The 26,086-nt window shown below is 35.2% G+C and overlaps 1 protein-coding gene across 2 annotated transcripts in view; it reads right to left on the bottom strand.

The window, feature by feature from the left end:
• The window catches only part of PTPRB (protein tyrosine phosphatase receptor type B), a 77,698-nt gene that overhangs the window by 7,811 nt on the left and 43,801 nt on the right, over window positions 1–26,086 (bottom strand). For both annotated transcript variants that reach the window (XM_026667725.2, XM_026667726.2), the window contains 19 exons: window positions 25,475–25,738; window positions 23,368–23,631; window positions 21,376–21,639; window positions 19,614–19,877; window positions 18,583–18,852; window positions 16,344–16,607; window positions 13,947–14,210; window positions 12,595–12,876; window positions 11,331–11,609; window positions 10,417–10,566; window positions 9,957–10,200; window positions 7,973–8,079; window positions 6,169–6,268; window positions 5,728–5,808; window positions 5,611–5,628; window positions 5,433–5,514; window positions 5,182–5,272; window positions 4,757–4,833; window positions 3,781–3,915 (listed from right to left, as the gene is read on the bottom strand). In XM_026667725.2, coding sequence (XP_026523510.2) covers window positions 3,781–3,915; window positions 4,757–4,833; window positions 5,182–5,272; window positions 5,433–5,514; window positions 5,611–5,628; window positions 5,728–5,808; window positions 6,169–6,268; window positions 7,973–8,079; window positions 9,957–10,200; window positions 10,417–10,566; window positions 11,331–11,609; window positions 12,595–12,876; window positions 13,947–14,210; window positions 16,344–16,607; window positions 18,583–18,852; window positions 19,614–19,877; window positions 21,376–21,639; window positions 23,368–23,631; window positions 25,475–25,738 — 3,500 coding nt within the window. The remainder of the gene's footprint in view (window positions 1–3,780; window positions 3,916–4,756; window positions 4,834–5,181; window positions 5,273–5,432; window positions 5,515–5,610; window positions 5,629–5,727; window positions 5,809–6,168; window positions 6,269–7,972; window positions 8,080–9,956; window positions 10,201–10,416; window positions 10,567–11,330; window positions 11,610–12,594; window positions 12,877–13,946; window positions 14,211–16,343; window positions 16,608–18,582; window positions 18,853–19,613; window positions 19,878–21,375; window positions 21,640–23,367; window positions 23,632–25,474; window positions 25,739–26,086) is intronic.

Consider the following 26,086-nt stretch of genomic DNA (forward strand, 5'->3'; position numbering starts at 1 on the left):
TCTTATTTTTTTGTTTTTAAGGATCTATATGAGGTAAAGTGATAAACCAAGATTATTAATATATTAGTAACACTCAGCTCTATTTGTCCTTATTTGGGTCAGATGAAGTGGTGCAGATGCTGAGCTAGGTCAAGAAACCATAGAAACCATTCTAGTCAGATGGAGATCTTGTGATAGGTGGGTTCTGTTGCATCTGCACAACTTGTTCTAATCTAAATGAAGAAATAGATGTATAGCCTGAAAGACTTTTATCAGGTCTTGTATTTTGATGTTGGAAGCTTCTGGATCATTCTGCTCTTTCGCAGCTTTGACTAGTTAAAATGTAATAAGTTCTGTATGCTGTTTACCTAATACCTAATAGTTCATGTTCTATTAATTTTTTTATTATTACCATATATGATTCATATAGTCTGGCTTTGAAAATAACCAAGAAGCTTCAACTAGGAAAAAATATGTTAGCCATAAGTGAAATTGATACATCAAGAAACATCATTCTGCACTGGTCTTTTCTTAAATTTCTTAAATTTAAAATATAGATAAACCTTGTGCGAAACCTCAGGAAGGAGCAGAAAGCAACAAGGCACGATATTGTGTCCTGAATATTTTTATGGCTATGAAACTCTTCTTATTTTTGAAGCTCAATGTAATATTGTGGCAAAATCTCTTCCTCTTAGGTAGTATGCAGAGTTGGTGCTAACCACATCCTTTTGCTTGCTTATGATTTAGCATTTGCGAATTCAATCTATTCTACATCTTCTCCTAATAAAGATAAAACTGCCCATTTTAATTGTACTTGTCAGCTTTATGTCGACATGGAATTTGCCTGATAAAAATGATCATATTCTTGAATACCACCATATGAATGAAAAGCCATTTAAAAAGGGAAGTAAATGAATAAATAAATCTTCATGAAGCTTCATTTTTTGTCAATATTTTTGTGAGTAGGTAACAACTCTGCACAACATTATAGCTTAGATTCAGATTTGTTCCTTTTATTTGAAAAGACTAGAATTGTCTACAAAAAATGAGAAGTGAGCACAATCAACTTTCTACAGCTGCCTTCAGCATTCTGGGTTTTATTGGATCTTTATTTTATTTTTATTTATTTTATTTGGTTTGTCAATTGCTTACAAGATTATAGGTATAAGTAAAAACATAGTTATGAATACATGGATACATATAAGAAAAATAAAATAAACAATAGGACAGGGACGGTAGGCACATTGGTGCGCTTATGCACACCCCCTACAGACCTCTTAGGAAAGGGGTGAGGTCAATAGTAGAAAGTCTAAGGTTAAAGTTTTTGGGGTTTGGGGAAGAAACCACAGAGTCAGGTAGAGTATTCCAGACATTGACCACTCTGTTGCTGAAGTTGTATTTCCTGCAATCAAGTTTGGTGTGAGTAACCTTGAGTTTGTATCTATTGTTTGCTCTTGTATTGTTATGGTTGAAGCTGAAGTATTCATTGACAGGTAGGACATTGCAATGTATGATTTTATATACTATACTTAGATCAGACCGAAGGCGGTGTAGTTCTAGGTTTTCTAGGTCTAGAGTTTCAAGTCTGATGGCATAAGGTATTCTGCAACAAGTAAAGGAGTGGAGAACTCTCCTTGTGAAATATTTCTGGATTTTCTCAACTGTGCTAATATCGGATACGTAATGTGGGTTCCAGACTGATGAGCTGTATTCGAGTATTGGTCTAGCAAATGTTTTGTATGCTCTAGTTAGTAGTGTGATATTACCAGAGAAAAAGCTACGTAAGATTAGGTTAACAACTCTTAATGCCTTTTTGGCTATGTAGTTACAGTGGGCTCTAGCACTTAGATCATTAGAGATGAGTACTCCAAGATCCTTGACAGAGTTTGGATCATCAACAAGGTCTTGACTATTCAGCCTGTATTTTTTTTGCCAATATGTAAGACAGAGCATTTATTTGTTGAGATTTGAAGTTGCCATTTATTTGACCATTCTGATACATAGTCGAGGTCTTTTTGGAGGGTAGCAGTATTGTCTATGGTGTTGAATAGCATTACATCATCAGCAAAGAGAACGCAGTTGCTCTTAATATGATCACAGAGGTCATTTATGTAAAATATGAAGAGAGTTGGTCCTAGAACACTGCCTTGAGGGACACCACTGTTGACAGTACAGAATTTGATAGGATGCTCCCAATTTTGACCATTTGTTGTCTGTTTGACAGGAATGCTTCTATCCAGTTATGCAGGTGTCCAGACATATCATAAAATTTTAGTTTTAGGAGTAGTTTGTCATGTATCACTGAATCAAAGGCTTTACAGAAGTCTATGTAGATTGCATCTATTGCTTTGCCCTGATTGAGTTGTGTAGTCCATATGTTTCTGCAGTGTAAGAGTTGCAGATTGCAGGATAGTTTTTTCTTCTGAAACCAAATTGTTTATTAGAGAGTAGGTTGTTTGTCTCTAAGTGGAGGGTAATGGATTGGCTCATAATTGATTCCATGACTTTACGGGTGACTCAACATAATGAGATTGGTCTGTAATTTTCAACTAGGCTGGGATCTTCCTTTTTGAAGATGGGGATGACTGTGGCTTGTGACCATAGTTTTGGCAAGGAGCTGGTCCTGAAAGATTTTTCAAAGATTATGTTTAGAGGTTCGGCTATGGCAGTAGATAGCTTTTTTAAGAAGTAGGCACATATTCCGTCCCGTCCAATAGATAGAGATGGTTTTAGATTGCATAGTGCTTTTTCAACATTGTCTTCTGTAAAATCGATAGGTATTAGATCATTGTAGTTGTCTGTGGTTTGACTAGGAAATACTGGGCATGATCCATTGCTGTTTACAAATACTGAGCCAAAGAATGTGTTAAACAGGTTGGCTTTAATGGTGTCGTCGTTGCAGTCTTTACCATTAAGTACTTTCAGGGGTGGGATGGACCTTGAGTCTTTTAATTTGTTGCTTACAAAATTGTAGAAAGCACGGGTGGAATTGGTGCGTAGAAGTTTTTCCTCTTGTTTAATGTGATAATTGGTGCATTCAGTCTTTATCTGGTGGCATAAATTTTTGTATCGGCTTTTGAAGTTGGCAATGTGACCAGATTTGTTTTTCCACCAAAGTGATCTCTTTTTGGATTGAAGCTTCCTTATTATTATGGGTAATCTGTTTTTTCTGTTTTTTTTTAGTTGTTATTGGTACATATAGTTTGATGACTCTTTTGACTTCAAGTAAAAATATGTTGTAATGGTCTTCAACAGTATTGCATCCAGTGAATAGAAATTGCCAATCAAGGAATGAGAGATCGTTGTCTATAAGATCTTCCAACACTCCAACACCAATTTAACTGGGGTTTGGCAAAATGCAAACCAATTCATATCATTTCTTTGTCCCATTCCATAGGTAGATGTTTCTGTGAGAAAATTCACTCATGCAATATTTGGGTGTAATTTATCATGTGTATGTAGAATTTTATGGAAACAAGGATCCTGTGCATTAGTGGTGTGTGAATATTTGATACCACTGAATACTGACCCCTCTATCAAGCTTTCCCTTCTTTTCACATGGAATATGCCTCCATTAGTTTGGGTAATGGTCTAAAAACTTGTGAAAAGGCTATAAATAATGATCCCAAGCCAAACAGCTAAATGGATTTCTTATGTGTGTCTTTTTTGCATAAATTGTAAAGCTTCTACCACACTGTGATTTGCAACAAGTTCTGTCATGGATGCTATCATTGGCATTTTATCAGTGCTAGATGATATAATCTTTTTGTGAAGTAATTAACAAGTAAGAAAACCACTCACCCGGCCCTTCTCAACACACTGGGTTACCATGACAACATTATGAACATTCTGTTCCCATGCCATTTTCCAGAAATCATCCTTTGTGCCAGGCAAAGGTCCTTGAGTTGCAATGTATTCCCTACGGAAATTATTGCCCTGTTGATTCAAAGGCTATGATTAGTTCAGATAGTGCCATAGTAACCAGAGATAACTTTCCCTACTCTTGGTTTTAAAACACAGTATTCATACTTCAGATATGGAGAGGGAATATCCATGCAGTCATCAGGATGAAAAGAACTATTAAGATTACTTTGTCTCAAAGAAGCAACTTCGTCTTTTTACTAGTCAGGATCAATCATACAACAATACACAAAAACCAAAATAACAATAATGTCAAAACCTGGACAAAATTATGAACAAAGACAATTCTATTTTCCAGAGGAAAATGTTTCAGCTAGATTAAATTTCTCTTCTTCCAATTTCATGGTTTCTAAAATGCTCCTATTCTGTATATATCATTTTAAAGCTACATAACTAAGATACATTTGGACTCTAATTCCCACCATCACTTCCAACACTTATCACTGACTCAAGTAATTATAGATTATAGAAGCTACATAAGAATACTCATATGACAATTTGTTTTCCTTTATTGCAAACACCATGTCATCTTTCCTTTTAATTCATAGCATCTATGTGTTTTCTGCATGAAATATATCCTCAAACTGTGGTGCTATCTCTAATAATCTGCTGTATCTACTTCTAAAGATTAAAAGTAGCTACATCTGAAAAAAACATGTTCAGTATGTGGCCTTTAGTGGTAATGGAATTTCCATTTTATGGAAACTAGTTTGTGAATCCCTATGCACCCTACATAGAATTTGACTGATTGGAAGACATGGACAGGAAGACTTTAGAGTTATAAGAACTTCTCTTTGGATGAAAAAACAGTATCCTTTTTTAAAGAGTCCATATAAAGGAAATATAGATCACTTACTGGGATGTAGCTTGCATTGATATAGTCAGAACATGGGTCATCATCTACATTTGAAAGTTTCACTCTTGTTGTGTCATCTATAAGAAGGGTTTATTATAATAATAAAAATATGAATCATTATATACAGTTATTAATTTCCTTTACTTTCCTTTACCACAGAAATAGAAATATTTACTATTCATCCAATCAACATTAATGTCCTTCATCTAGACACATTAAAAATCAAGTTTAGATTGTATTAACTTGAAGTAAAGTCATACCTTCCACCTAAGATATTAAATGATCCACATACTTTGTAAAATATAAAAAATAAAATACTATTTTCAATTATAAGTGAATTCTAGTAGTAAGATGTTGCTTGTTCTTGGTGAAAAAATACACAAATAGAAAAGAATTAATGGCTCACATTCAACATTATAACTTACAGGGTAATATATTATTATATCGGTTCTTCCCTCGGTTCTCTGGCAAAAGTGCTATGTCACATGATTGGTTTCGACCCACATCCTTTAGATCCTATATAAATAAAGGAGATGAAAATAGATTATATAGAAATTGAATAAATAAACTACATGCATTAATATGTGCCTTTTATAATACAACATTTGCTAGCCAAGGCTAAATGGGAATAGAACATGGTTGCTTTTTTTTTTTTTGCATTCTCCATGGTCCTTACCTCATATTCTTTAGATAGGAGGTAGTTTGAATCTGCCTGAAGTTTGGTGAAATGCATTTCAAACTGATTTACTTTTATTAGGCTAAAACATTCAAAGAAGAGAAAAATCTGTCAGCAAGGTAAGAATCAAACAATTAATGAAAAAAAAGTTCTTAAGTAACTTGCTATTGACTCTTACCTTGATGTCTTCCGGCTCCTTTAAGATGTTTGGAAAAGAAAAAAATAACAGGTCAGCTGGTGATTAAGTAAAGATACTGTCCATGTGGTAGGCAAAATGCAAAATAGTCAACCTTACCCTTTTTGTCCCAAATTCAAATGAACTGATGGCCTATCCATACGAATGCTTAGTTTTGCTGTTGCTCTTTCATGGCCACTTCTGTAATACAAGAATTTGTTCAGGATTATACCGAATGCTTAGAAGAATCAATATTATTTTGTTTGACCAGGAAAGGGGCTTTCTTTTGTAATTTCATTGCAAGAGCAATGAAAACAAATGGAACTTTCTAACATCAAAATCCTCTGTTTCACTGCAGCCTTGAACACAATTCATCTCATCTTCACATTATGGAATTGACTCTGACTTATGAATTGACTTATGCCACCAAATCATTAAGTGAATATTTGTCCATATATCCTGATTTAAATACATGTAGAGTTTGGAAATTACTACTGTAATAATTGGGAAAGTAAAGCTACCTTTGACACAGGAAAGAATGAAATATAAATTTCAACTCACTTTATTTTTCGTCTGCAAACAAGCAATCCAGTAATAGCCATAACCATAATTATTAAGAATAAACCAGTGCTCATGCCTTCTACAACTCCAAATGAAGACTCTGAAATAATTGTATGAGATAAAAAAGAGAAATAACACATAGAGTCTATTCATAATCCTTTGTCATATGATATAATGAACAACTGCATGCATTTACATAGTTAGGTAATACTTGACTTCCGAGCATGGAATTGGGTCATAAGTTGTTACCATCGTTAAATGGGTCATCACTCAGTTTTTCAACTATTTTTATGATGGTCATTAAGTGAGTTGTTGTGGCTATTCAGCAAATCCTATGGTTGTTACATGAGTCATATGTCCTTAAGCAAATCAATCATATCCAATGGGCAGGGTTTTCTTTTTGTTTTCTGCCAGAAAATAGCTATATTTATATTTATATGCAAATTATGGTCATGTGACCAATGGGGGTTACAATCAGTTGTAAATGCAAACTGGTTGCTAACTGGCTGAAATGCACTCATGTGACCATGGAAGGGTTGGGATGCATCTCTTGTAACTTTGAGGAAGGTTATAAGTGGATTTTTTGAGGTCTGTTGTAACTTTGAGCTCATTAACTCATTAAGCGAAACTACCTGTAAGGGTAACTTCTTTTGACTTAATTCATACAAACTACTAACTACAAGTTTTTTTAAGAAGTTTATTTGTTGAACAAGCTAAAAAGGCTTTGTTTACCATTTTTCTAAGCCACAATAGTTAACATAAATAATAAAATAACTATTTTATCAGTTTTCCATTATACATGTTCGTAAGTATTATAAGGAGAACAATTAACAAAGCAACATTTTATTGTATTATTTTGTTCTCAAATGTTTAATTAAATGTACAAAATGATCAAATTCTCATTATTTCAAATGCATTCACCATTTATATAATGAGTATAGAACAGTATTTTTTCTATCTTTTAGACTGAAAATTACAATTCTTAAATTGGTAAGGCACATTCAGAGGTATTTTCCTTTCCCATTACTTCATGTGTTAGTTCTGTTGATATTACAGTGACTTTTGATACCCGCAATAATTATATTCTTTTAAGACATATGTCAGATAGTAATGTGTATATGCCCATGATTTTTTAGTTGGCCTTTCAGGTCTTTAAAATCTCTATCTAAACACTCATATAATTTCAGTAACCTATATGTAAATATTGGAAAAATTTACTAGGGACTTGGAGCTAGACATATACACCAAACTATCTCTTTTCCCCCCTCTAATGACAATAGACAATAAATTTATGGACTGAATATAGATTAAAATATTGAGATTTACTCTAAATGACAAATGCATCTCAGTTGGGAGCAGAATTGAATCTCAAATATATTCTATTCTGTAAAGACTGTAGATGTTAAAATTCTATCTGAACTATCAACTCCACATCTTTCAATGCTTGTAAACCATTGAACACAAGTTCAATTGCTTCTTCCTGGAAAACACAGAATATATCCAATGATCACAAGGTGACTTTATGGAATGCTGCCTCTTAAAGACAATTCAGAAAAGTCATTGTCAAACTACTAATGCTTTGGTGTAGATAATCTCAAAATCCACCTTCTTCAATCTTATTTTTCTCAACCAAATGAAGCTAGGGATTGACCTATAATCATCACTCAAGGAATCAAGAGTGGCTCTTAAGGAACCATTACCTCCTCTAGAGAATAATAATTACATAATATAGTAACATGATTACTAAATCAATTATATCAGTTTCATTTATAGTCAGAATTTGAAAGATAGGAAGGAAACCAACCTGACTCAGTCACAATTGGCAAAGAAAAATATGTATCTGTGAACAAGGGCTTCTGGACTTCCTTAAGATCTTCTCTAAAAAGTTGAGTAAAAGCCCGGATACTGATTCTAGAAAGAAAAACAAGAAGTTCTAGTATTGAAACTCCCAGGTAGTTATAATCACAACACTATTTGATAGAGGTGCAGATGTTATCATAGAAATTACTGCTGTATTAGAATAGAAGAAGGAAGGTTGTTGGTGTTGGGCCACAGGTCCTATTTAGCATGGCCATTACTAGAAGTTGTAGTTGAGCAACATTTGGAAGTCCATAGTTTTCCTACCCTAGCACTGTACTGAAAACTACAGGAGTTTAAGAGACTGTCTGTCTGTCTGTCTGTCTGTCTGTCTGTCTGTCTGTCTGTCTATCATTTACATCCCTAACTTTCATGGAAATTGACATGGACATGGAACTCAAGCCATATTGCTTTCTGTCTTTGCTTCAAGTTTTGTATCAAGTGGTTTGCTTATTGTAGTGCCCAAATTAGGCATTTGTGCATTTATAAAGCAAACTACAAGTAGCTTTGAATTTCAGTTAGTGCAATATTGAAAAATTGAATATTCATAATTAGAATTTTCCGCTGTTTGTTTGTATAGTTCTAAGAATATTCCCTGTTTATTTTGCAGGATACGCAGACATGAAAGACTTCTGAATGTAGCCATAAGCATCTATTCTGTTATATAAAGATCTGTAGAATAGAAATATATTCATACATTTACAATTATGAGAGTAATTAATAACAAAATAGCATCCAATTAAATATTTTATTATTTAGAAATTTTATTTTGTATCATTATTTTTAATATTACTCATAGCTGGCTCTGTAAGATTTACACACACATACATATATGTATAAACATACATATGTACATACACACACATGCAGAGCGAGAGAGGGAGGGAGGGAGGAGGGGAGAGACAGAGGGAATGAGAGAACAATTCTTGCAGCCTTCTGTTTCTAAAACACTCAATATGGATTAATATTATATTGGCAAAGGATCTGGCACACTTGCCCTAATTTCTTGTTTGTTGGCACAGCAAGAGTGTATCAGATTTTGCAAAGCATCATAATGTTAAGTAGACTCTAGTTAATAGCCTTTTGTTTAATACCCATGCTCAGTCAAGAGTTAGGACATAAAACATCATTATGTTTCTTAATAAAACATGCCTACATCTTAAATTAAAACATGACCAACATCATTTAATGCACAATGCCTTTATGCAACTGATATACTTGCCTGAATTTAAGAGAGAAACACCCCTCCCCCATAGGATAGGAGTTTAGTTGGATAAAAACACCAACAATTTGTATTTTCTAGTTATAAATCATGTAGCTAGAATTCTAAGAGTGGTTTCATATTGATCAAGATTGATAATCTCTAAGGACAAGTGCAAAATATTATCACAAAAGGCTTTCATATACACATTTAATTAAGCACTCAGTATTTTTAGGATACTGCTCCTGTGCAGAACTAAGTTTGAACTCCTGCAGACCTTTCATATATATATATATATATATATATATATATATATATATATATATATATATATATATATATATATATATATATATATATATATATATATATATATATAAATCTACTCTTGATTCCTAAAAGGTTTATTTAACTTCAAAGAGTTAGCCCCTCTGAACACATAGAGATTACTGATGAATTAATATGACATTTAATTATTCTGAACACTGTTATATTGTTGATGATGTTTAGTTACCTTCTTAATTCACACTATTTCTTTGTTTAATAACTGCAAAATTCTCAAACATGATATAGCATTGATCCATGTGACAGACCACGGAAAAGCTATTACAACAATAACATCAAGTGGTGCAAGAGATTCTGTTTATTTACAGTGATGAAAGTATGTCTAGAAAGGATAATGCAGATAATGCACTGTATTTCATGGCCTAATTACTACAGTGATTCTCACCTATAGGCAGTCCTGGGTTTTAATGGTCCATCACAATATTTCTGCTGATTTACAACACACTTTCCTCCCAGATTTTCCATTTCTGCTCCAAGTTTAATATCAAAACTCTTTGAAATGCTCTCTGGGCTTTCTGAACATTTACTTGCAAAGTAATCTGTCTGATAGATCTGGATGGAATTATTGTGTTTATATTCCAAGTAAGAGGGTAAAGGGTGAAGCTCTTCTGGCTTCATTCTTTCACTGCCTAGAAAAGGATGGGGGTTGGGAGAGACAGGAAGAAAGAGGCTAAATATTATGTAATATGACTTCTAAAGAATAACTCTGGGATTTTGCTTTGGGATTTAAATAGTAGCTTAGAGTTGAATAACTCATAAAATCATAGTAATATTTTACCAATCAGTGGTAGAAGACGGTGTCAAAGGCAGCATATTAATGCAGGCTATTTTCTATGAAAACATACCATCAGTCTCTCTCACAACCACTGTAAAATACTTCACAGCTCCATTGGTATCACTGAACCAACTGCAATTGAAGGTGAAGTGGATAGTGGATTTGGTAATAATTGCATCCTTTTTATTCACTCGAATATATGCAGCTGGTTGAGGAGGGCCTAAACAGGAATGAGAGTGCTGTTATAAATGCCATCCACTATATTGTGCCAAAATTGCAAAAATGAAATTAACGAAATTAATTTTGTAAGTTTCCATTTCATAAACTGTGTTTAGCTATTACCTCATTCGTTTTTATGCTAAGCCACACATTGCATCTGTGCAATTTCACAGTCTTGAATGTAATTTTTCATACAAAATAACTATTTCTAATGACATTTTATCCTAAAGAAAAGTATCTATGAAACATTTATGTTCAGGAATGCTTTTCATTATAATGAATATATATTTAGAAAAATATACTTTGGCACATATTTTAAGCTGAGAACTTCATTGCAAATTGAAGGAAGTGTAGTTAGAATAATTGCAATCCAGTTTGCATATTAGCTGAAGCACACTTCAAAATGAGAACCAAGTGAAATCTTTAACATTCCTAACTCAGACTTTACCTCTGGAGAGTCAGATATCTGTGGCAGTATCTTCCATCCCACAAGTCCTTTCTTTCCCTCTAAAACAAATGTAATGGAATTTACTTGGCCATTATGATATTTGCTCTGTTAGCTCCAAAAGCTCATCAGATTAATTATTTTAAAAAGTAACAATAAGAAATAAAAATTAGAAAAACCACTGCAAAATGCTTCGAAGACAGCAAAGCAATACATTTTGGCATTCATGTCGTTTATCACACATTGGAGGCCTTCTTGCCCTACCCCTGCTATACTTTCTCCTTCATTAAGCTTTGTGTGTACATTCAGAAGTAACTTACGATCTATCATAGTGATGCTATTGTCTGTTACCATCTCACTGGTCATGTCAGCTGATTGCACTTTGATAGACACTGAGTATTTTGTGTGGGGAACAAGGGTCATGATGTTGTATACAGATCTTTCTTTCTCTATGATCCTAGAGAATTCTATCTCCTCGGTATCCATTTTCTTGCATTCAATGCTATATCCATCAAAGTCAGAGTCAGGAGGGATCCAGGAGCACGCGATGGCAGTCGAGTTCTGTGGCCGACAATGTAAATTTTGTATTTTCTCTGGCCCTTTGAAAAGAAGAAGAAACAAAATCAAGATTATGCATTGATATTTATACTTATGTCAAATGCTGGTCTTATCAAAGAGATTTATTGATTTAGGGTATGGCACCATCAAAGAAAATGAGGTTGCTGAAATTTTATGTTGGAGGAATAGCAAACTCTAGATGATTAATTCATTATTGCTAAGTTTCCAGAGTTAACCATAATTTAATAAATCATTTAAAATTGCAGTAATTTAAGTGATGAATGATAAACATTAGAACTTTACAGGAAATGTATAATAAACACCCTAAGACTTAGTTTGCACTGAGTTGAGATTTACAATACTCCCATATGGCATACTGATTAATGTATTTAAAAACTTCACTCTAAAGGATCTTGATCGTTTTACACATTGTTGGATGCCTTCTGTGGGGGTGGAAAGCTGAATTTTGAAGAGTTACTGCTACTAAGAGAAAGGGAAGTTTCCCACTGATGGGAACTCCCACCTTGCCCAGTTCCCAGGATTGTTTTTTTTTTTTCAGACGCTTTCCCCTTTGCCACTAAAAACAAATACAGCAAGAAGAAAACAAGAACAGGAGCTGGATGCTGTCTTCCTTTGGCCAGCTGGAAAAATGATCACTGGAAATTGAGGCAAGGGGGTGTGGGGAGGGAGAGGACACCTACCCAGCATCATAAAATTGCTGCTAAGGATAAGAGGAAATGAGACTGGTCAGAAGAGAAGTGAAAGATTCACTAGGAAGGACAAGGTCTTGGGAAAGAAGGCAAGTAAACTGGTATCGTGGGTAATTTTTTCATTTGTCCTTGCAGCTGAGGTAATAATGCAATAAGAAAAATCAAAATCCAGGAAATCAGCAACATGGTAATGGCATTACCAAAAGGTTTTGAATCTGCAACAACGGTTTATGCTGCTTTTTGATATAAATGTAATCTACCAAGTTTTCTTAGCAGCGTCCTGATTCAATTCAAAAAAGATCTTGCCAGTTCTTACTTGTCCTCACAGTTCCAAGAAGGGGTTTACTGTAAGTCTTCCGAACTGGACCACTAACTGTCTTGATACTGAAGTGATAGAGCCTCCCTGGGTGGAGGCCATTCAAGATGCGGTCTTTTGATTTGCTGCTAATATAAGGATTGAAGACTGTGAGGGCATCTTTTGGGGTCCACTGCAACTCAAAATCATCATAGTCTGTCCAATCAGGAGGGCCCAGCCATGCGATGGATAAAGAGGTGTTGGTCACATCAGCAAATGACACAGTACTGGGGGGGATTGGCACTTAAGATAGAAAAACAGAAAAACACAGTCATATTTGAGTAGGTAGTACACTTAAGATCATAATTCTAGAACAGGAGTCTTCAAACTTGGATACTTTAAGACTTGTGGACTTCAACTCCCAGAAGACCTCCCGTGCTGAGGAATTCTAGGGGTTGAAGTCCTCAAATCTTAAAGTAACCAAGTTTGGAGACCCCTGATCTAGAAATTTGACTGAAGGAAACCCATTAATGGAATTCTATTTAGGAAATAACAAATCATAAAATTTAAATTAAAACAAATCAGAGAAAACAAGCAGAAAATCCCTTTTTGAATTCTTTTTAGTTCCTTAATAATGTTGTAAATTACGTAACTGGAAATGGAGGAGGCAATGAGAATGGAACAGCCAACATCATGCAAAGTCTCTGTCCAATTTTGTCCGGATTTTTTTTTCTATCTACAGCCCCTAACCAAATTCAGACCATGTTTAACACGGTCTTTCTTTTCTTCCAGCCACACCAAATATAGTGAATATTAAGCAAAATCACTCGAAGATCCACTTAAGGCTTGGGTTTGGTTCAAAGTTGAAACATGTAGTCAGATTTTATCTATTTCACTTTCAATTTTATGTAAATATTAGTATTTTGCTTTTTAATCTCACAATATTGGATTCTCAGTATTCTGATTTCCAATTCCTTTATTTTTGTGTAGGATTGCAGATTACACATATCTCTGATTATATGAACTGGTGAAATAAATTACATACATTTTATTAGAGCTATCTTTCAGTTCCTTATGCATTTGAACCAGACATGGTTCACTGTGAAAACATCAGCGAAACCTGTATTTGTTTTAAAACCATATATGTTTGTTCAAAGCTGTACCTATGATCTGGCAATCCATACATTATTTACTTGGAGGAAAGTTCCACTGAATGCAACAGAACATTATTCTGAGGAAAAAGATGGTTAGACTTAGATTATAAAGCACTTACAAAAACATTTCATGGTGCAGACATTAAGAAACAAAGACTACATGCCAAATTTGATTATATGTCTCCAATAACATAAAAGAAAGACAGGATTGTTATTTACCTGTTCGTCCCTCTGTATTAGCTGAATTAAAAAGCTCACCACTATAGGTAACCACAACTAGAGTATATTTTCTGCCAGGAACTAAACCCTGGAAATGCCACTCTGCCAGATCTTTTCCACGCTGTGCTTCCTTCTGTGTGCCATTTGTGTTATAAAGATGTAATTCATAATAATCAACATCTCCTGCTGCTGGGTTCCAAGTAAACCATAGGCTATTGGTCATATTCCTATTGCATCCTTTGAGATTGCTAACTGGAGCTGGGTCTAAACAGAAGACAATAGAGAACGCTCAACATTTATACCAGCCACTAATTTGTACTTCTGAATATCAAATAAATAAAAGTAACATTGATAAAACAAAGGAGATCATTGTAAATTTTAGAAAAAGCCAGCAGAGTCATACTCCATTCAGTATCAAGGATGCAGTTGTAGAGGTGGTCTACAGTATTAAGTATCTGGGGGTGCAGATAACTAATAATCTGAACTGTTTCTCCATACTTCATCCTTAGTGAAGCGTGCAAACCAGTGTCTGTATTTCCTGCATCGGATAAGGAGGTGTAGATACTTAATACTGTTGATCACCTCTACACCTCTTCTTCTGTCCTGGCCAGTTTTCACAGAGGCACAATAGAGTGTTTTAACAAATTGCATCATTGTTTGGTTTGGTGACAGCAGTCACTCAGATAGAAAGTCCATACAGAAAGTGGCAAGGACAACTGAGAAGATTATAGGAAGCTCACTTCCTGTCATTAAGGCAGGGGTGGGATTCTACAGGATTGGACCGGTTCAGAAGAACCGGTAATTCTGGTGAGCATTTGGCCCCACCCACCTGCCCCTGCTCTTCCCTGTGCTTTCTTTGTTTAGAGCACAGTTGATTTGCGCAGCAGAGCAGTTTGCTGCGCCTCAGCTGTTTTATTCACAGGGGCTGCAGTAGAAGGTAGGTATTATAGCTGAAAATGGGCTTTTTTAAATGCTGTGTGCACATGCTTACGGAACCAGTTGTGTTCTATCGCCAGAACAAGATAGACTCGAGACCGGAGTTGAGTTCAGCTCTTTATTTAACTGTCAGTAACTTCAACTAAACTCGAGCCGCGGCAGCCTCTTTTATAGCGGCTGCTCACGGCTCGCAACCAATGGCATCGTTTTAAACCTCCCGCCGTTTAGGCGGCCAATCATAATATGTTGTTAACCACCAATTGCTAGGCGGTAGTGATTGTCCAATCGGAACGTAGTATTACGAGTATGCAAATGTCTATATACAACAGGTTGTTACACCAGTTGAATCGCACCACTGCATTCAGGATACTCCTTATTAGTGCTATGCGTTTAGAGCTCAAAGCATTGTTAGAGACTCCACACACCCACTTTATGGTCTGTTTCTGTTGTTCCCCTTTGGGAGGAGGTTTCAAAGTATTTCTAGCAGGACTACCAGATTCTGTAACAGTTTTGTTCCCTATGCCATCCGTCTGGTAAACTCTCAGGATTCGTTTTTCTCACTATGTACATGTATACATCTGGACTAGACTGTGTTGTTTCTCTGTGTCATAAAATATACGTGGGTATGTATAATTTCATATTTATTTTTATTTATTTATTTTGTCATGTTTATGTAGTATATATTGGAGGTGGTGACCCTTTGAGAGCTGTATGCAACAAAATTTCATTTTAATGTATGCCGATTCAAAGTGACAATAAAGTTATTTTAAGTAAGTCTAAATATAAAATCTTTTGAATCTTTTCACAATGTCCTTAGAGTTATTACTTCTGATTGGCTGCCTTAAACAGGCTCAACCCCAAGTAGAATCTTACTATCCTACTGGATTGTCACACAAATTTGTGATACAGCAAGGCATTTTAATTTAAGCTCAGGGACTTTTGCTCATTTTGATGATCTGATGACAAAGAAGTCTTTATAAGTTTTATTTCTGTTTTAATTAATTTTGGTTTGTAGATTTTTTTTCTGGCAAAGGTAAGTTATACTTTATTTGCAACAAGCTAATGTTCATTTGTGTTTTATAGACCATGCTAGTTTAAATTAATGTTAATTTAATTATACATGATAAAGAAAACTTTGATTAATCAAAAGTAAAGTGTGAAGTTTCTAAACAACTTCTAAATGGGCAGTAAAAAGAAACATAAGAAATGTTATAGTAAGATATAAACAAGAAATGTGGGAGTCTAAGTAGAGCCTAGGTTTGTTTACACCTCACTAAACCATAGTTTAATTATGATATCTGAACTTTCCCATTATCTGTAAAGTTGTAAAACAGGTAGGAAAAACTACAACAACTGTGATACTAGCAGGTCTTTAAATAATAGCTTTTCACAGTTCAGTTAACCAACAAATGTCTTCAGAGTCCATTTTTCTGTAGTTAGATTAGCTCATGAAAGTTTTACCTGTTCTCGCAAAAATGAACGCTTCTTTAGTAAGCTTGCCACTGTGAGTAACAATCACAATTTTGTACTGTCTGCCTTGCACCAAATTCTGGAAGGAATACTTTTGGAGATTCTGGTTTCCTGAATTTCTATCCTGAAGAGATGTGTCTGGATTATACAAAAAAATATCATATTTATCAAATTCTCCCAGAGAAGTAGTCCAGTTGAATGACAAGCGTCCAGTGGTACGTTCTGTAACTTTCAGATTTGTGACAGCTGCAGGAGCTGAAATCAGAAAAGAGAGTGCCTTCTGAATAATCTAAAAAACTGTATCGACACATTAAATATCCATGTATTGCCTTTTATAAAATTAACTGGAAAAAATGCTATTATAATCTGATCTACTCCTGGCTATTACAAACTAAGAAAATTTAATCATAAAATTTGCATAATTATGCATAGATTAGAAAATAGTCCCCAGACGCATTTACTTATATATTATTCACCATAGTAATTCTTGAGCCATAATCAATATGGTTTGTAAAACCTAAAAAGAACAGTTGGCATCGCGTACTACCTTAGCACAATCAAAAATACTGTTAGAGGATAATATTTCATGGTTGAAATGAGAAATCCTTGGTGGTCTCTGTGCTTGGTTGCTTTCTTGTAGAAGTTTCATTACTGAAACTAGGTAATACCTGCACTGAGAATGTTACCTAGTTTGGGTAATGAAACATCTGCAAGAAAACGATCAAGGCCAGAGAGCACAAAGGACCTCACAATTTAAAATAATGGGTTTTCTATCAGCAATTTCAACACATACATGCTTAAGTCAATTTTTTTATACAAAGGACCAAAACATTCTTTAACATAAATATATATAAGATGGACCTATTTTGCATATTCCATCTCTTATTTCCTGAACATTCAGCTGTTCATAAAATGAAAATGGCTGGTTCATCTTTGTGAAATTTGATGGATGTGAACTTAAAACATGAAAGTGGTGTGGACTCTTTTAGGTTGGCTTTGATATGGCAGTTTAGAAACATAGTCATTTTAAAATTATTGAAACATTTAAGAGGAAATTATTTTCCTTTTTCTTTTGTCATTGAAAGTTGACACATGACAGTTATACATGCATATTTCTGGGTCATAGTTAAAATGTCTGTCAGTGAAGAAGAAAAAGGTCCATTCCAATGATAGTGGATTCATACTATAGCCAGAACACATCTACAAAAGTGATTGGTTCCTAAGAGAAATCCTGGCTGTAGTTCACATAAAATAACAGAATTTGAAGGGACCTTGGAGGTCATTTAGTCCAACCCCTTGCTCGAGCAGGAGATGATATTAGTCTCTACCTAGGATCAAAATCATAGCCTCCTGATTGTGAGGCGAGAGCTCCACCTCTAGGCCACCGGAGCTGGCTCTCTAATACATCTTTCTAACTAAATTAAAAATACAACTATCATACCTACACTCAAATTACTGTATAAGTTGGCAATAGGATAGAAGATGCAACTACAGGAAAAAGAGTAGAGCAAGGGCAATGGCTGCCATTAAAAAACAACAGCCAAGCCAAGCCAAGCCAAACCAAACCAATGCATATATATGTGCATGTAAGGGAGAGAGAAATAAGATAAGAAATCAAATAAGTTGGGCCATTTTACTGTTATTTACTATGTAATGATGCTGGGCTTTTTCTCCTGGAAGGGCTAATTATTGAGATTGATATATAAAGGACTACACTATAAAAACAGTAGTGTACCCAACCAATAAGAAAGCCAGCAAAGAAAAAAAGACCCATCTATACTCCAAATTAAAGGAAACATTTCCATTTGATATATACAAATTTTATGTCCCTGGAAAAATTCAAATCCCACTTGTAGTAGAATATATTTAACATTTTGAATACAAAATACTTCTAACTTGAAATATTCACACATCTTTAGTTTATATGGAGGCTTCTCATAAACAAGAAAAATAAACAAGGGTAAACCTGTTATGGGTATTTACTAGCATTTATAGACCACTCAAAATTAACTGAAATCTCAAATAACTGAAATTATTTGGACAGATGAAATACTGGCAGATTCGCTGGCATATTTTATGTATGTATTGCTTCCATGGCTAAGAAATTAGCCAAAATAGTAACAATTCAATTAGCAAAGAACAATACAAATATTCCTGATGCAATCTAAAATTAAAGTTGAACAGATCTTTGGCAACAGATTGTGGTTTCCTAGGAGAAGTGTTGAAGTACCTGTTTGGCCTTCAGTTTCTGCCCGGCTGCTGAAGAGACCACCGCTGACAGTGAACATCTGTATTCTATATTTTTTGCCTGGTGTTAAATCTTCAAATTTATGCTGTTTAGCAGTGGCTGGTTCTGATTTGTTGTGTAGAAGGACACCTTGCTCAGTCAACAGAAGGATGTCATAACGTTCAGATACCCCAGGAGCACCATTCCATGTCACCATTAATGAATAACTGCTGTATTCGTTGTCTGCTTGCAATTGCTGAACAGAAGCAGGAACTAGAAATAATTGTTTAATGGTAATATTTCAAACGGGTAGCGTTTCCATATAGTTGAAAATTCCAAGTTCAATTTTTGGTAATTTTGACCTTATTTACAATAATTGATGTTTGCTATTGAATTGCCACAACATGGCTATCCAGGGGAGATAAGAACAAAACAATGGAATGTAAAATAAAGAGAATTGGATAAATCATATCTGGTAAAACTCTTAGGTAAGTTGTTGCCCCTGTGTTTTGATGCCAAGAAAAACAACATCTCCCCGCAGCAGACATATTAATCAGAATTTCAACTACTTTTATGAGACCTGTTTTATATATTATATATACCTTCCCCCTGCCCTATTCTTTTCTAGCTTCAAATATAAATAAGATTCTCTTTATGTACATTTTTAAAAAGTCACGTATGATATTATTACGACTGAGCAATGCTCTTTTATTATCTTGTCCATTTTTTCTCAATTTTCAGTTGTTACAGGTAGTCCTTGCCTTACTGCCACAGTTGAGACAGGAATTTTGATCATTGAGCAAATGATCGTAACATCAGATGCCTACATGACGGCTTTGCTAAATGATTGCAATCTTGGCACTGCCAGTTATAATCATTAGGCAACCATGGAGGTCACTGAATGGATGGAGTGAAAGAGGTTCCTGCCAAAGGAGAGCAGACATGCACAGAACAGAACTGGGCTGGAGAGACAAGGAAGGGATTGTGAAGATTTCTTAACTGCTTGCCCCCAATGGTTTCAGGAAGGGTCTTACTTGTTCGTCCAACAGCAGTTGAATTGTTATGCAGGAAGCCGCTCTTGGTCTGTACAACAACCATGTACTGCTCCCCTGCTTCCAGTTTGTTAAAAGTGTGCTCATATACATGTTTGGAAACCGTCTGGACACCAAGGGGATGATTCTGATGAAGTATTGTGACAGTATAAGAATCAACATCTCCTCCTCCAGGGGTCCAATTCACTTTCAAGCTGTTCATCATTCTGGCAGGTGAAATATGAATATTTTTAACTGCACTTGGAACTAAAGAGACAAAAAGGCAACATGGGAAAAAAGTTACTTTAAGTTTCCTTAATATAGCATATATTTTCAAAATTGCAGAAAACATAAAAGAAAGGTAAATGGATCAGACAATAAAGTCATCTGAGGTTATAATCGGAGGCAGACAGGGACCCAATCAATTTGGAGAAAAATTGCAGATGCTTGAATGTGAATTTACAGAAAGTAAATTGATGATCAAATGCCAAGAATAAATACTCAAAACCTGGATTCTGAACAGGCCGGCAAATTAAATTTGTAGATGTGATGGACATGGATGGGAAAGCTGCTGTGTTCAAAGCTGTGAACTTTAAATCCTGCCACTCCAAATACAATTCTGTGATAAGAGTGTACTTTCATTTTTAGGTTCTACTAGACAACCTGTGACCTGTTGGATCATTGTTTCTGAGATATTTCCTTTCCAGATTCTTCAGTGCTTTTTACAAAGGCAGAGCTTCTAAAGTACTAGAAAAGTTCTTAAAAATTCAGTAATATATCTGTTTCAAAAGTAGCCCATGGTGAACTGTATAGCACTGTCAAACATCAGCAATTGACTACAGGAAATGTTTTATGACATTTTTAAATTTTTATCATGAAATATTTTATGATAAAGTTTATGTCATAAAAATGTTTTATAAAATTTGCCAAATTTCTATTCCATGGCAGTAATAGATTCTGGATTTTGGGTGCATTCTGCAAAATAATCCATTTGAAGTAATTTAGTTGAAAAAGTTTTGCCCTATGAAATACAGGGTTGCCTACTTAAAGGTTACAGACATGAGAGTTTATTAGTATATAGATAGAAAAAAGATAGGAAGAAAAATCCCAAGAAAATACCAGCCAAGCAAAACAAGTTTAATAATGCTGCCCAAAGGGTTAAATTGTGTGATAGAACAGACTTAAATCTTTAAAGTTTGTTTGCCCCAATCACATTAACAAGAAAGGTATATATAAAATTTATTATAAGAAAGGGGCATACGAGCAAAGGCTACTCATTCTTCCCTTCTCAACTGCTTGCTTCCCAGCTTTCCACAATGCAGGTTTAATTCTAGAATGGGAATGAACACATACTAAATATTACACTGGGGATGAAAATAATTGGCTCTAAATTAAAGAACTGACCATGTTGGACCAGGCTGAGGTCTTTTTAGCCTAGCATTGTTTTTTCAAACTGTTCAAGCAAATACCTCTAGATGCCTACCCAAAGAAGATGGAGACATACTTCTCTTCTAATGTAAATCCCCAAGCAGTGTTCTTTTCCAATCTCTTTGTAAAGCCATTCAAGTCTATGATACTACACAGCCCCCTTTTGCATGCCGTTTTTGTATGTTAAGTCATACTGTATCCCCTATTTTACATGTGGAGGAAGATACAAAACTAAAAATGCATTTCCCTTCTTGTGATGTGCTAGATCATACTGCATGCCTTCACCACCCAACAGAGGCAAGTTCAGAAGTCTTTGGATATGTTTTTTCCCCCTAACCTGTCAATCCTTCTATGAAAGTAGAACGCTGTGCTTCACCACTGATTGTCATGACAACAATTTTGTAAAGGCGTCCTGGAGTGAGGGAGGTAAACTTGTATGATTCGACAGTATTTTCAAGGTGATGAGGTGGAAAAACTTTCATGTCGTTGAACAGAAGCTGGATCTCATACTGATCAATATCTCCATCAGCTTTGGACCAAGTAATATATAAATCCTCAGTGCTTCTGTCACTAAGAGTCAACTCTTTTACTGATTCTGGAACTGAAGAATGAGGGAAAGTACAGTGTCAGGTAACACATACACATACACACAAACGCAGCCAGTCTTGAAGAGCAGTTTACTCATTTCAATCAGCTTTTAAATAAGACCACAAATATTATTAGCCATCAAGAAGTTATTATATAAAAAAATATAATTAGCCTACTGGTGATAATTAAGGATCTTTTTATCGAACTGAACTAAAAGCCTAAAAGCATTAAACTGAAAGAGGAAGAAAGCTCTTGCAAAGGGAAAGATTGCCATTTCTTTAGCCACTTGAATTATGTGATTGGTACAGGAGAGGGCCCAGAGGCCTTTCTTCACCAATCTGTTCATTCACCCATGGACAGCTGCACACATTCTTGTTGCCTATGATAACTGGGCTAATACAGGTAGTCCTAGACTTTGTTTGATGACCATTCAAAGTTACAAGGGCACTGAAAAAAGTGAGTTATTTTCACACTTACTGTGTGCAGCTTGGTTCACATGGTTATGTGATCAAAATGCAGATGCTTGGCAACTGACTCGTATTTATGACAGTTGCAGTGTCTCAAAGTCATTTGATCCCCTTTTGTAACCTTCTCACAAGCTAAGTCAATGGAGAAGCCCGATTCACTTAACAACTGTGGCAAGAAAGATCATAAAATCAGGCAAAACTCACTTAACAACTGTCCCATTTAGCAACTGAAATTGTGGGCTCAATTGTGGTCATAAGTTTAGGACTACCTGTATATACATTCAGAAACGATTTCAATCATTTTGAAATACATATATTTTTGAGTGAGCATGAATTTTAATTACTTGCATTGTACCTTAATAGAAATATTTATGTAACCTAAAGCAATTGATATATCTTTTATAACATGATCGTGTTTTTTTGACATGGCATTCATATATGAGATGATATAACTTATTTAGAGCAAAATGTTTAATGTATCTTTTTAAAATGTTAAAAAGGTTCTAATATTCTTTCAGAGGAATGAGGTGTTAAGCACTCTATTCTGGTGATAGCTAGCATGCTATGATTCCATTTGCCTATTAAGAATGTGTAGAGATATTTTTATAGTAAATGCTGTACGAAGGGAGACGATATTACCTTTTCTTTCCAGAACTTATTTATCATAGGTGTACATAGGCATCCATGCACACACATCTTATCTTTAATTTGGGCGCATTTTTCACTGAACATAGCCTTACTAAATCCAGTGTAAGATTTCTGTAGGTATTCAGAACTATCTTTCCAAACTGGGTGTCATCTCTATGTCCGAGAACTGATAGATACAGCAGCTTGGGAAAACCTGATCCAGGACATTCTTGAAATGAAGAACGTTACTGACTTTACAAAATAGCGTTTCTTCAGGAGATTGAAAGTTCATACTTATTCTCCTAGTTGCTAAAGTCATACAACTGTTCGTCTTGGAAGTGAAGGAATTGCAAAGGTCAAACAACCACATGAGTTTACTGAATGATGATAAGTTCCTGAGTCATATCACCTTGATTCTAGAACTTATTAATTTATTAGCTCCTGGCCATGACCATCAAATTATGAGACAGGCACTTGAATTATGGTGTTGATTTTTCTTTACATAGGAAAATAGTCCTTAATAATCAGTCCAATTAATAAGGTCCTCAGTTCAGAAGTGTAATATTTAAATTGCATTTTTAATTTTAAAGTATATAACTTTATATAAACAATAAACTTATTTGCATCAGCCTTGAATATTCACTTACCTGTCCTTCCATTGGCCCTTTCACTAGTTTCGTATTTTCCACTCCTAGTGCAAACAGTTACACTGTAAAGCCTTCCTGGAATCAGGTTAGTGAATACACATTCATTGACATCCTTGGGGACACTTTTTGTTTGAATGAAATCATTGTTGTGCTTGATGATCACTTCATAATTGTCATAGTCTCCAGTGGCATGTAGCCAGGATACCTTTAAATAGTCACTTCTTGCAGAATTGCTCACCGTGAGTCCCTGGACATTTGAAGGAACTGAAAAGATAAAACATACTTCAGTGTGCTGTTATATCTGATACAGTGAATGTCAAACCACACTCAAAATGATTTGAGAAATGAATTGGTATAGGTCAACTCTAAGGAAAGAATAATCATTATGACCTACCTGTAGTTGTATAAGATAAAATGTATCCTGATAGACATAGCCTTGTGCTGTGTAGATAGTAGCTGATGAGTATCTGGTACTATGCCAGTAATTATTGAGCTACTAACATTACAAATGAGTCTCCTTATCTAGGCCAAAATGATTTGTTTGGATATGTAAAAACTGAGCAAAATCCTACTTTTATCATCGTTTATATGAATGACTTATTTCCCAGGGCTGCAGCATTAATGAATAAAATAAGGTGTCAAGTTTCAAAAGTTGTATAATATGTTGTTGCCTAAATCAAAATGATGGGATTGTAGTCCATATATTAATCACTGTGTATTTTATTGTAATAAATAATATATGAAATTACAAACACACGCACATGCATGTGTGTGTGTAATTAAAGCATAATATATATATATGAACACCCCCCAACACACACATGCATGTGTGTGTGGGGGTGTTCATATATATTTATGCTTTAATTACATTATTGCAACCAGCAATTATTGCATTTCAATTTTCTTTCATTCTTACTGATTCCCAACTATATTTGTCTGCTTAATATAACCATTCATGCAGCTGCTGAAATAGTCTTTTCAAATTATGATCCATGAATCACACCAGTGGTCCATGGATGTCTACCAGGTGGTTAACTGCAGCTTCCTAAGTTTAGCAGTCATAATGTTCATGCTGGCTGAGTTCTGCTTTTCTCCAAATTGACAACACATCAGCTGGCCAGAGATCATTCACAACCTCAACACTGCTAGCCAATTGACCAGGACAAAATTGCTCACCACCTGAGTCCCATCTATCCTCCCTGCCCCCCCCATAATTCACCACTAATTAGCTGGCCAGAACACAGCTACTCACTACTTCTGACCCTGATTCAAAAAGTAAATTCATAATCAGTTTTGGTGTACACTTTAAATACCACAGGGTTCTTAAAAATTTACTAAGCGTTGGAATCTGTTTCTGTAAACTGTTGATTGGAACCTAGTCTTTCAGGAGAACATACAATAATATAAAGTTACAAACATTTCTTTCACAATATCACACAGATCTAAATGGGAGAATAAGTGGTTGTATATTTTTGGCCTTTTTTCATTTGTTCTTAGAAACTAATATTCTGTCTTATAATAGCAAATAGCTTTTGGTTCTATAGTGCAACTAATTGTTTTTACATTCTTTTATGAGAAAAAATATTAAATGTATTCTGAAGTGTATACAGTATGATAACACTGAACATTCAAAAGCAATACTCTTGTTTTCATCTACTCTAGTATCCAATATAATATTCTGAATGAAAATACATATTTATTCTTAATTCCTAGTGGTCTTTAACAATTTTTGTTCACAAAATTTTCCTGTAACTCAACTATTTAACAATCAGACAGTTCAAATGATATTTTGCCATTCACTTAAGAAAAAAGCTTGTTGCTTGTTCCTTTTGTGACATTATATAGCACGGGTGTCAAACTCGATCATGTCATGTGACATATAACAACGTATTGTGACTTTTTTGCCTTGGAAAAGCCAGGGTGGGTGTGGCCTACGTGTGATGCATCTGGCCCGCAGGCCACCAGTTTGACACCCCTGTAATATAGCACACAGCTCAGGGAGAGACAATACGTGTGTGTGTGTGTGTGTGTGTGTGTGCGTGCATACCCACAAGCTTTTACAATAGAGCTGAATACATTCAAACGTCTTCCTTCAGCTCTTGTTTACCTGTTCTCTCTTGACCAAACGACTGGTTTTCATATTTCCCACTCTTGGTTGTTATTGTCACATCATAGAGACGACCCGGTGTGAGAGTGTTGAAGGAGCACTCGCTGGTGGATTTTGCAATGGTGAGGACATGAACAGTCTGACCTCCATGAGAGAGCGTCACCATGTAGCTGTCCACATCCCCTGCAGCTGGCAGCCAGGAAACACTCAAATAATCACTCCGCCCTGAATTGTTCACCGTGACTCCACTTACACTGGAAGGAACTGCACATCAAAGCAACAGAAAGTTCTCAGTTTACCAGGTGTTCAGAGAAAGTTTCCTGATAAGGTCCACATTTATAACAACAGAGAATTTTGTGACACCTAAAAATGACAAAAATGGGTTATTGTACAAGTATTTTTAGATCCCAGTCCTGAAGTGGAACTCCGATTCAAGAAAAGTTATGCAAAGCTAATTGTTAGTTTTTTCACTTAGTGACCTCATGATTCATTTAACAATGATTTGCCTAACAACAGTGGAAAAAAGGTTATAAAATTGAGTGCAGCTTGCTTAACAGCTGCTTAGGAACTGAAATTTTGGTCCCATCATTGAAAGCTGCAGACTAGCTGTAC

Source organism: Notechis scutatus, chromosome 6 (genome assembly GCF_049901735.1).
Source record: "Notechis scutatus isolate UNSWTSFEM ecotype Mainland chromosome 6, rNotScu1.2, whole genome shotgun sequence".
Classification (NCBI taxonomy): domain Eukaryota; kingdom Metazoa; phylum Chordata; class Lepidosauria; order Squamata; family Elapidae; genus Notechis; species Notechis scutatus.